The 12289-nt window shown below is 42.4% G+C and overlaps 1 protein-coding gene across 10 annotated transcripts in view; it reads right to left on the bottom strand.

Moving 5' to 3' along the window:
* The window catches only part of supt20 (SPT20 homolog, SAGA complex component), an 89858-nt gene extending 83266 nt beyond the window's left edge, over positions 1 to 6592 (bottom strand). For all 10 annotated transcript variants that reach the window (XM_078545290.1, XM_078545291.1, XM_078545292.1 and 7 more), the window contains exons 1-2: positions 6438 to 6592; positions 443 to 529 (exon numbers count right to left, since the gene is read on the bottom strand). In XM_078545290.1, the coding sequence (XP_078401416.1) occupies positions 443 to 445 (3 nt within the window). In that variant the 5' untranslated portion in view covers positions 446 to 529; positions 6438 to 6592. The remainder of the gene's footprint in view (positions 1 to 442; positions 530 to 6437) is intronic.
* Positions 6593 to 12289: the final 5697 nt, after the last annotated feature.

The following is a 12289-nucleotide window of genomic DNA, read 5'->3' as shown; positions in this document are numbered from 1 at the left end:
CAGCAGACAACACTTTCATCTTGTCAATCTGTACTGGAACTGAAGATAAATGCAGAGGTGAAAGACTGGCTTGTGTGACTGTGTCACGCAATTGTTTTTAAAAAATACAATTTAAAACTAATATTTCCACATCCTTCTGCCTCCTAGCGAAGTAGCCACTCAAATCCAAAGTCAGCTTATACCTAAAATTTTTGAAGCTTAAGACCAGATATTAAGTTTCCATTTTATTTTTTTTTGTTGTAAAAGACAAAATTCAACATTCTAATCATGGTGTTACCCAGCTTAAAAATTAGTTAAAAGTGTCGTACAACGTCTGATAACATTAGTTTCTTTCTCATAACTAACTTTAAATAAAGACGTTGGCAATCCACAAACGGTTGTCAATTAACTACTACTTCAATTCACAAGTAACAGGGAAACTGTTCAACTGCACAAAACTTACCATTATGAAAGGAATCAGGCCTCAGGTATCAGAACTGAAATCATGAATACAGGCATAAAGTCATGACTCTCCAACAGACTTCGAACTCTGTTGAAAGCAAAATTTGTTCATTGTTTTGCAGGACTTTCACAAAGCATTAAAACAACAACAACCCGCATTGATGTAGCACCTTTAACATAATGAAATGTCCAAAAGCTTGAAAAAGATCAATTATTTATATTCTAAATGGGTGAATTACTAGTTATGTTTTCATGAAGAGTATTTAAAAGTTACAGTTTAAAATGCATTTTTCTGCCCTCCTCAGGCTCCTGCACATCATTCTATAGGCAACACTTCAGCCTGTACTTTGCCAGTATTCCAGAACAGGACCACTTAATTCATCTGCTGATTTAACCTTCATGTGTAAAAGCACCTCCTTTGCCTAGTCTGCACTTGCCAGTGGTACTACCGACGTTGGGACTTCTTATATGGTGAATTGGTCATTTGGAATTTTTATAACTGACATCAGTGGCACTATCAAATGGTACTTACTAACCAATACCCTAATTACAATACTGGGTTCTGCCAGGGCATTCTGCCACCTATCTTATTACATCTTTCATCCAAATATAGGCTGAAGATCTGAATTCCAGGTGAGAGTGACTGCCTGTGACATCATGGCAGCATTCCACCATGTGTGTCCACCAAGAATCCCTTAATGGGGATTGGGTGAATCTCCAGTAGCTGGAAGTCATAATCGAGTTTATACACCAAAAAAGGTATTAAAGCTCCTCCAATTCAATATCCAATTTTTTTTTTGATTAGTCTATGCAAGAAGAATTTCTTCATTTACTAGTCTGAATCAATGTCCCTTTGTCCTACTCTTGCTATTTAACCTAAGGTAATATTGCAGCTTTACCTTATCCATTCCCCAGAATATCTCATCTGGATCATGCAACTTTCACTCGGGGGTGGGGGTTGACGGTGGTGGGAGCAGGATGAAGTTGGGCCCGCTGACCCCTGGAAGCAGAGTTGTTGGGCGGGGGGGGGGGGGTTGCAGGCAAGTGCCAAGATGGGCTGGTTAGAAGGCAGCTTTGGTTCTCTGTAACTTAGTCCCAGTTATTAGGCACTATAGGCCTTGCCTCTCATCCACCCCCAATGACCCATCATACCTTCCATGTTACCTCATGCCCCTTACCCACCCCATGGCCCTCATACCCTCCATGTCGACTCATATCCCCACCCACCTCCCCCATGGCCCCATCTACCCTCCATGCTACCTCCTTTGCCACTCACCCAGTATCCACCATGGGCAGACCTCAGGAGCCACATGGGGATAAGAAGAATAAATTTCTAACAATCTAATACAGCTCTCACTCCTACATAAAGATAAAAGCAAAATACTGCGGATGCTGGAAATCTGAAACAAAAACAGAAAATGCTGGAAAAACTCAGCAGGTCTGACAGTACCTGCAGAGAGAGAAACAGAGTTGACATTTTGAGTCCGTATGACTCTTCTTCAGAGCTACATACCCGATAGTGAAAAATCTCCCACTCATAAAATCCAATCAATCTTTTAAACCTCAAGTGGTTAAGCTCTCACAAAAATAAACTTCTATTCAGACCTCACATCAAAGACAGCTAATCCTTTAATAGCCTCTTTAAACCGTCAATCAAACTGTGAACCCAGGAACCTCTGCAGGGACAAATGTAGATTTTGAAAGTCAGCCAAGCATTCATAATCACATAATAATAGCCATTGTGGAAATATCAACAACGAACTCTACTGAAACTACAGGAACAGATGCTATTTTTTTTAACCTGCAGCAGAGAGTCTGTTAATCAAAGCAGTCCAGCAGAGGGATTTTTAAAAAACTTTCTGTAGCAACCGCAGTCTTTTTTTTAAGTTTAAAGACCAGGGATTTAAAAAAACTGTTTAGATCATGACAGTTATACAAATCTTATTTGCCCTTCAGGAGTGTTTACATCTACTCCTTCAATTTGTGATTTCAACGCTGTAGATTAAGCCAAAATGGGGACTGTTTGAACTCAGCATTATTCAAATGGCTCTGCTGAGTTCGGGTTTCCCTCTTGTGTGAATCACACCCTGCCCCCTTTCCCCCACTGGCAAAAATTTGATCTGTCGGAAATGGGGGCAGGACATCTGCATCTGAGTCCCACCCGCCTTATTAAAGGTACACAGAGTCTTCCCAACTCCTTGAAAATCCAGCCCTAGGAATCAGCCTATGGCACTACCTCCACAGCCTAAGTGTTTCCTTTACATTTAGGTCACTAGAAGAGGAATGAGTACTCGAGGTGCAGTCCAGCCAGTTTGACAATGTCTTCCCATAATTCAGTTTCATTTTCTACTGCCTTTATTGATTGCTATTTTGAATTGGTTATACATACTCATCCTAGGGTCTACTAAAACTCTTAAATTTCTTTTGGCTTCATCCTTAGCTTTTTCAATATCATCCTTGGAGCACATCTGTTACTTATTTTTTTCTTCATATATGTAGTGCTTTATATTTGTTTATATTAAATTTCATTTGCCATGTCACCTTGTTATATATACTATGTCCAACATATTGTATAATTTTTGAGCTGCTTTCTCCAAATGCATAAACACTCCTACTTTTGTATCATTTGCAAATATGGCCACTGGGTTTCTCTGTCCAGGTCCTTTACATTTGTTCTTGAGATTAGGTGCCATTTGCAAGGAAGCATTTACTGCCATCTCTAGTTTCCCTTAGGGCAAAAAGAGCCAACTTTGTAGCATGGGATAGGAATACATACTGGGTAGTCCAGGAAAGGTGACAGGCTCCCTTCCTGAAGGAAATTAAGAGAACCAGCTGCAATTTTATGACAATCTAGCAATTTTCATGGTCATTTTCTAATGTCAGTCTACAAGTAACTACATTTATTAAGTTCAATTTCACAGCTTTCCAAGGATGGAACTCTCATGCTCTAAGTTTATAGTTCAGTACCACAGCCAGTAGCATGCCAGGTACAGTTATTCCAAAGCCATGCTCTAAGCAACCCAACCCAGCATTTTCTTCTACGCAGAACTAACTCCTCTAACAAACATTGTTCCTTTCCATCTGTATATCAATTCTTTATCCATTCCTCTGGTTACCTTGATTCCCTCGTTTTTTGCAATTAACATTCATTTGTGCAGAATGTTATCAAATGCCCTTTTGAAATCTTGTTGTAAAGTTTCCCACAGTCCACTAGGGTTGTAACATTCTGAAAGTTGAGGAGAAAGGTCAGGCAAGACTCTCCATGTTGACCATTGTTAACAAAGTTATTACTGTACAGGTATACTCAAGTTTACTCCTAATTATTTATTTCATTATCTTACACGTACTGAAGGTAGGTTAATGAGTCTGTAACTTTGTATGTTTTGTCTCCCTTTTTGAACATGGACATAACAGAAACCTGTTTACTAATCTGTTTACCATCTAATACCTCTTCAGTCTCCAGTAACACACTCAAATTACAGAATTTACAGAATGTTGGCCATACTACCTGTAATAAATCTGATCCATAACTGAGGACTTCATTTGTTTTAAGCCCTTTTAGTCTTTTCAGCATTTCCTTCACATTTACCCATTCATTTCACTTATATTATCTCTTCTTGAGAAGGACGTATTGTTCCTGCCCTTACTTTTGAGTGTTTATGTAAATACATCTTAGAGACTGACCTCCTTTCATGTTCTTCTGCCAATTTCCGGTCTCTAGTTCTTGTAAGTCACTCTGGTATTGTCTATACCAACCTATTGGCTATCTTGTGATTTATATTGTCTGGGAGCTGGCTTTCAGACTGGCCTCCCTACTACCTATCTGGTTTGAACGATTCTCACTTGCTGTCTCTTTGTTTAGGTGTCGCCCATCTCTTATACCAGTCCTTTTCCTAACTGTTTCCAGTTATTTATAGTGATAAAATTGTTTTTTTCCAAGCACGCATTTCTACCCTTCATTTTCTTAACAGTACGGCTCAGGGACCAAGTGAGCTACTCCTGTTCCTATCTCCTCAGTAGCTTCTCAAGGTTCAGAAACACTATATAAAAGAGCAATTCATTATCTCAACAAAAACCTTCTGCTAGCACTATGCGGTACAGAACACTCTGATCCCCTCTGCCACCCTGGCTACTTCATTTGATAAATTTTTCAATTACAGTTTCAATTAAGTTCTCACAGGTAGCAACAAAAGAACTGTTGCTCAACACAGTAATAATTAACAATGTCAAGTGGGATTAAGTACACTTAATGTTCTATGCATATTATCATGTTTGGAACTTTTCCTGGAATAGCATGTAGAATCTTTTGTCTGGTGCTTGTGCAGATCTTTACAATTGGTTCCCAAACAAAAGTATCCTTAGTTGGTGGGGAGAGGTAGAGAACCTGGTCCAGACAAGCAATCTTTCAATTCATAGTAGTGGGTAAAAAAATCATCACATCAGAATCAAGGGATGCATACATATATTTAGTCACAAAATGCTTTGTCAGATTTGTCGTGGTCTGAATTGTTAAGTCTCCTCCATGTCAGTTTTGCACGTTTCATACAGGATACCAATTTCTCTTCCTCCACTTCTGCATTTGTCAAATTTATAAAATGGAAGATATCTGTTTGCTGAAAATATTAAACCTCTGCAGACGGAGTTAATTGATCAACAACAATTTGTATTTATATTGTACCTTTAGCATAATGAAACATCTCAAAGTGTTTCACACGAGCATTATAAAACAAATGATACCGAGCCAATTAAGGAGGTCAGATGACCCAAAGCTTGGTCTAAGAGGTGGATTTTAAGATAGTGTTTTAAAGGTGGAAAGAAAGATGCAGGGAGGGAATTCCAGAGCTTAGGGCCTAAGTGACTGAAGGCACGGCCACCAATGGTGGAGCAATTAAAATCAATGCAGACAGACGAGTGCAGACATCTCAGAGGCATGTGGGCTGGAGGAGATTATTGATATAAGGAAGAGCAAGATCACAGAAAGATTAGACTTATAAGATCAGTCCTCCAAAGTAGTGATACATCTGGTTTAAACAATCTGGAGAATAGTTGGGGCAGGAGTAAATGCACAGCACATATCTTTGAATCAAAATGTTTAGTTTTGATTTAAACAGCTATTGTAAGAGTAGATTATGTCTCATTGTGCAGAAGCCAAAGCTAAGATTGACTGTTTATTTATTTTTCTGTAAAGTTATTCCTGGTAAAGATATTTCATCTTTTTTTCATAAGCCTGGTGATTGATATGGATTCAAGGGGCTATAAATTCTTTCCATGGGTTCCGAGTAAAGAAGTTTCTCATCTCAGTCCTAAATGATCTGCCCTTTATTCAGGGACTGCCCTTGTGGTCTACATTCCCCAGCCAGGATAGACCCCTGAGACTACCCTGACGAGCCCCCTTCAGAGTCTTGTATGTTTCAATGAGATGATTTGATGTATAGGATGTCTGTGCATTATGTTCTTTTACTGACCGAAACTAAAGTGCAAGATGTAGAACACTTGTGTTTATACCTGCTGGACAACATCAGGGGGCTTGCATTATTTACCAGTTGAATAATGTATTCCGTGAAATATGTAAAGTGGCCATTATTCAAATAGGAACAATCAGTAGGCTATACAATTCCGATGTCTGGACATCCTCCCAAAATAGAGAGAGAGAGTGTGAGTGATGGTAGTAACCAGCCGATTGCCCCCCGCCCACCCCGACCCAAAGCCCAGCGCCACCTTCCTCAGCCCACGGGGGTGGATGAGCTGGGACCAGGCGGAGCCTTTACCCCCCGGGGGGCAGAGATCAGCCCTGTGCGGAACTAAGAGAGATCGCTGTGCTTTAATCCTGATGAAGAGGCGGTGTCAGGGGGTAATCTGTGCCTCCCCGGGGCCCTGGCGCTGCCCCAGCTGGGGGGGCGGGGGAGGGGATGGAATCGGCGCAACTCCCACTCCAGCCGGATCCCTCACCTCAAATCCCGACCATAACACAGCTACAAAAAAAAAAGCTGACTTGCCGCTTCCCGTGCCATCGCCAGCCACTTATGGAGGTATCTCAACGCCCGGCCTCTTGTTTCTGTGTGTTTTTTTAAAAATATTATTAGAATCACCAATCGACCTCTATCCCGGTGGCCATTTTCCCTCAGTTCGACCGAACTTCCGGTCCGGTACCAGGGGGCGGGGCTGTAGCACCGGAAATACCATGTCAGAGGGCAGGAGAATGTTTCCAGGTGCAGCAAAGCCAGATCTTAACATCTACAAAGAAAGGTGAAAACAAGACTGGCTGGAAGAAAGGAATGCCCAAGCAATATACTTGGATTTCTTATAAAATAGTATTTTGAACATGATTAGCTTAAGTATGTTGATCATGTCATAGGGTACTTGCCAACCCTCCCAGAATGGCCGGGAGACTATCAGATTTGCCCTCAAACTCCTGGTGGCTCTTAAAAGCAGTCCAGGAGATTTTTAAATGATAGGATTCCATTAATCGATTCCCGAAGGCCACAGAGTCCGTTTAACTGAATGGTGCATTCGCAAGCAGCACTCTTGCGCAGGCACAGCGTGATGAGATAACATTTATGTAACAGTTGTGCATGTGTACTGCACTCGCGAACGTCATTGCTCGCTGCCCTGCCTGTTTGTCTTTACCCCGCCGGCAGCCGACACTGATCCTGAGAGCGAGTGAGCCTTGAGTCAACCCAACCTCGAATCGAGAATGAGAGAGAAATTCGAGAATGGAGCAGCCATCCCAGCCAGCAAGTAAAGGAGCGAACAATTAAGGACAACCGTGAACTTTCAACTGCCTGGAAAATTCATACCCACCAGTCCAGTCCAGTCTAGAAAGCTTTAGAGGCTCCCCGGACCCCAGCTGAAAAGAAAGTCCCAAGAGGGAGCTCTGTTTCCAGCTCCTTGCTTTGTTGCTGGGATAGAAAAATTGCATTGGCCTAAAGACCGAGCTTAAGAAGTTTTCTGCCGAGAAACTTGACTCAGAGTCTCACACTAAAATAAAAAAAGATGACTTTATTGTGCATGGGTTTGGAAATGACAGGTCAAAGGTCAATCGATGAAATCCTGTTCAGAAAGGATCTCAGAATAGCTTCACTCTGAGTTGGCAACCTCAACAACCTCATGCCTTAACATCATGGGGACTGGTGCATGCCTAACACTTGGAAATTTTAGTTCCATTACAATTTATATTAAACCATTATGGATTGCAACTCACTTTTTTTTACCAAATTTGAAACAAAATCTGGCAAATTCACAGTTGCCTCTTTCAGTGATGGGCAGCAGCCACATTCAGCATTTCTGGTATTGAAAAGCAAGTTATTTAAGCACTTTCTCAGGTGGAAGAGGCACTAGCTCTAGTAGCAAAAGGACTGCCGTCATTCATTAGCATAGACTAATTCCTTCGGTCTGGTTGCAGGCAGGTTGTTAATGTACAGATTAAAAATTGCAGTGCTAGAATTAATCCTTGAAGGAAGCCCTTGATTTGATGTCTCTTTGAGCTGGTATGGTTGATCACGTGAAACAACAACAACTACTTACATTTATCTGAATGATCTGAAGAAGAGTCATATGGACTCGAAACGTTATCGCTGTCAGACCTGCTGAGTTTTTCCAGCATTTTTTGTTTTCATTTCAGATTTTCAGCATCCGCAGTATTTTGCCTTTACTTACATTTATATATTCCCTAATTTAGCAGGATTGTTATCAAACGAAACTTGACACTAAGCCACATAAGGAGATATTAGGGCGGATAAACAAGCTTGGTCAAAGAAGTAGGTTTTAAGGAGCATCTTAAGAGAAAAGATAGGGAGAGAGGTTTGGGAAGGAAATTCCACCACTTAGGGCCTTGGCGACTGAAGGCACAGGTACCAATGATGGAGTGATTAAAATTGGGGTGCTCAGGAGGCTAAAATTGGAGGAGGGCAGATACCTTGGAGGGTTGTAGGACTGTTGGAGATTTTTCACACTCGTGTGATATACCTGTGAGCGTATAAAGAAGATGGACATTTTTACTTTTTGAAATAACAGCATGGAATATGGACAGCCTAGACCCAGATGGAGTCCAGGGGGTCAGGTGACTCCGTGATTTCTGTTCAGATAAGAACTAACTCCTGTCTCTGGAAAGACATGAAAATATCAATATCCAGGTGGAACCACCCTTGAAATGATATTAATGATGTGAGACTACTTATGGAATTTATAACTCCTATTGTCTGGATATTTACAGAAACTCAAATACAATGGTCCCCCCGGCTTAGTGTCTGTAAACTCAAACCTAAAAAAAAGTATGAAGAAACCGTTCTTATCACAAGCAGCTGCCAATGCCTGCCATTCATTCCTCTTTGTATGGCATCGGCTTCTAACATCATACCATCTGTGTGGATAATAGAAGTATTGATTCTGTGGTCACATGATTGAAACCGACTTCAGATAACATTATTATGCCATAGGCAAGTCAGTCTGGGACAAACAGCCCAGAGACCAGTACCCTGCAAGAACAGGACCCTGCCTAAACAGTCAACTCAGGTAGTGGGGGGAAGGGGGTGCAATTTGTTTCCACTTGCAGGACAATATCTCTTTTCTACAGCAGCTCAACCACAACTTCATTTGAATATCCAAAGACTTTCCATCTCCATTTATCTTAAGAAGGAATCCATCAGGCCTGCAATGCTTTCATCTTAAAGGACGCATTAGAAATATGTGATTCGTTTCTTGTTATTCTTTTAATCTAAGTGCATACCTCATCTTTATAATTCATCTTTTCTTGTGCATATGTGTCTGTGTATTTGAGGGAGTGAGTGTTTACATTGTGTTTACATTTTGGGTGTTGTGCAAATAAAGACTTATTCTTTCTTTTAATTTAAACTCACCAGAAAGTCTATTTATACCTATCCAATAAAATCACAGCACTCACTCCCTTTTAAAAAATATATCTTGTTACAAACAACCGAGATGCGAGGAAAAAGGGGAAAATTTACCCCACCACCTCTCCTTCTCCATAATAGATTAGAGGTATGGAGGAGTGAAATCATGGAGGTACTTGAAAACAATGGCCAGAATTGTAAAATTGAGGTGTTGGCTCCCAGTTAAGCAATGTAGGTCAGTGAGCACAGGTGAATGGGACTTGGTGCGAGTTAGGACACAGGCAGCAGAGTTTTGGATGATCTCAAGTTTATGAAGGATAAAATGTGGTTGGCTGGCCAGGAATATGTTGGAATAGTCAAGTCTAGAGGTAACAAGCAAGAATGAGGTGTGGATGGTGGAGAGGCAGAGTTGGGCAATGTTACAGAGGCAGAAATAGGTGATGATGGTGCAGATGTGTGGTCAGAAGCTCATCCTAGTCTCAACTATGCCACCAAAGTTGTGAACCATCTGGTTCAGCATCTTATAGTTGCCAGGGAGAGGGATGGAGTCTGTGGCTAGAGAATGGAGTTCGTGATGGGGACAAAAGACAATGGCAATATTTAGTTGGAAGAGATTTCTGCCCATCCAGTATTGGATATTGGACAAGCCATCTCTCAATTTAGAGATAGGAGGAGAGGTCAAGACAGATGATAATATTGAGGCAGATCTGGGTTTGTCAGCATACACGTGGAAACTAACGTGTGCTTTTGGTTGATGTCGCTGAGGAGCAGTATGATAGATCTTGGGGACATAGATGTACAGGTGTGGGATCAGGATTGCAAGCCATTGTAGGTGACTCACTGGCTATGATTGACTAGATAAAAATGGAACCAGCTGAGTCCAGTCCTACCCAGCTGGACGATGGAGAGTTATTGGAGGAGGATGGTGTGATCAACTGTATCAAGGGCTGAAGCCAAGATGAGAATGAGGAGAATGAATAATTTACTGTCGTCACAAATAGCATCCTATGTGATTGTGACATTGATAAGAGCTATTTTTGTACTGTGGCAGGTGCAAGAATCTGGGAAAATTCAAACATGGAGTTCTGGTAAAGAAGGCACAGATTTGAGGAGCAACAGCACATTCAAGGACTCTGTAGAAGTAAAGGAAGTTGGAGAGGGGGCAGTACTTCGCGAGGATGGAGGGGGCCAAGGGTTGATTTTTTTTGATGGGAGAGATAACGATGGCAGATTTGAAGGGAAGAGTTTCATTAACAATATCAGCTAACATGGGAGCAATGATGGAAGTTAGGCAGTCAGCAGTTAAGTAGGAACAGGGTAGTGGAGCAGGAAGTGAGCCTCATGGGCAAGATGAGTTTGGAGGGGGCATGAAGATTGGAGAGAATCTAGAGAAAGATGCAAGTTCAAAGCTAGGGCAGGGGAGAACTTAAGAGGAAATTTGAGCCAGGAAAAGGAGGAATCAGAAGAGGCAGTTGATCAGATGATATAAATAATAGTGACAAAGAAGTCTATGAGCTCCTCGCACTTGTTTTTGGAGATGAGGATGGAAGAGATGGAGAGAGTGTTTAAAGAAGATGGCTTGCAGTAGAGAACAGAAACTGGGGGTTATTGTTGCATTCCAGAGTGATCCTAAAACGCTGAGCAGTTTTGGCAGACAGCAGCAGGACCAGATAGTGCTATGTGGTCCAACCACTTATGGTGCTGGATGGTTAAACCAGTTTTCTGTTGTATCCATTCCCTTGGACTAACGGGACAAAAATGAGGGTCTTACAGGGGGAACCAGGGCATCAAAGGTGGAAGAGAAGTAAACTTGATCAGATTGGTAGCAGCAGAAATGTCGAGGTGAATGAAGGGCCACAGGCTAGACAGGTCTGATTTTGATAGTGCACTTGAAAGTAAATTGGGAGAGAGTTTCTTTTTTACAGGGGTGGACACAGGAGAGTGTGAGAGGAGGACCCTGGGACAGGCAGTCAGCAGCACCTAGAGGATCTAGTCTACCTAGAGGATCTAGCATCTTGTCTATACTCGAGCAGGAGTAAGGGTAAAATAAAAGCAAGTGTCCATATTCTATTTAGTTAAATCCTAGATGCTCCTGGTGGTCTGGATGGCCATATCTGCAGGAGGTGCCTCCAACTGGGGCAACTCGAGCTCTGGGTTTTGGAGCTTGAGCGGCAGCTGGGGGCACTACGGTGCATTCACAAGGCTCAGATGTTTGTGGATAGCACGTTTCAGGACGTGGTCACCTGCAGCTTAAGGATGTGCAAGCAGAGGGGGAATGGGTGACCGCCAGACAGAAGAAGGGGACCAGGCAGGTAGTGAGGGTATCCCCCCTGGTGCATCTCGATCGCAAACTGTTTTTTGGCCTTGGAAAATGGTGAGAATGACAGTTCCTCTGTGGAGGCCAACCAGAGCAAAGGCCATGGCACTGTGGGTGGTCCAACTGCTCGGGGCGAGGAAGAAGTGCAGAAGGTCAATAGTGGTAGGGGATTTGTTAGTGAGGGGAGTAGACAGGTGCTTCTGCAGCTGTAGATGTGACTCCGTATGTTGCCTCCTGGGTGCCAGAGTCAAGGATGTCAAGGAACGGCTACATGCAGGGCATTCTGAAGGGGGAGGGTGAACAGCCAGAGGTTGTGGTCCATGTTGGGACCAATGACATAGGAAGAAAGAGAAATGAGGTCCTGCAAGCAGACTTTAAGGAGCTAGGTAGGAAATTGAAAAGCAGGACTTCAAAGGTAGTAATCTCCGGATTACTCCCGGTGCTATGCAGCAGTGAGTATAGGAACAGAAGGATAGAGCAGATGAATGTGTGGCTGGAGAGATGGTGCAGGAGGGAGGGCTTTAGATTCCCGAGGCATTGGGACCGTTTCTGGGTGCGGTGGGACCTGTACAAGTTGGACGGGTTACAACTGAACAGGAACGGGACCAAGATCCTCGCGGGGAGGTTTGCTAATGCTGTTGGGGCAGATTTAAATTAAATTGGCAGTGGGATAGGATCCTGA

Source organism: Cetorhinus maximus, chromosome 7 (genome assembly GCF_964194155.1).
Source record: "Cetorhinus maximus chromosome 7, sCetMax3.hap1.1, whole genome shotgun sequence".
NCBI lineage: Eukaryota > Metazoa > Chordata > Chondrichthyes > Lamniformes > Cetorhinidae > Cetorhinus > Cetorhinus maximus.
The sequence above is the reverse complement of the archived record's forward strand: the minus strand, read 5'-3'. Positions and strand labels throughout refer to the sequence as shown.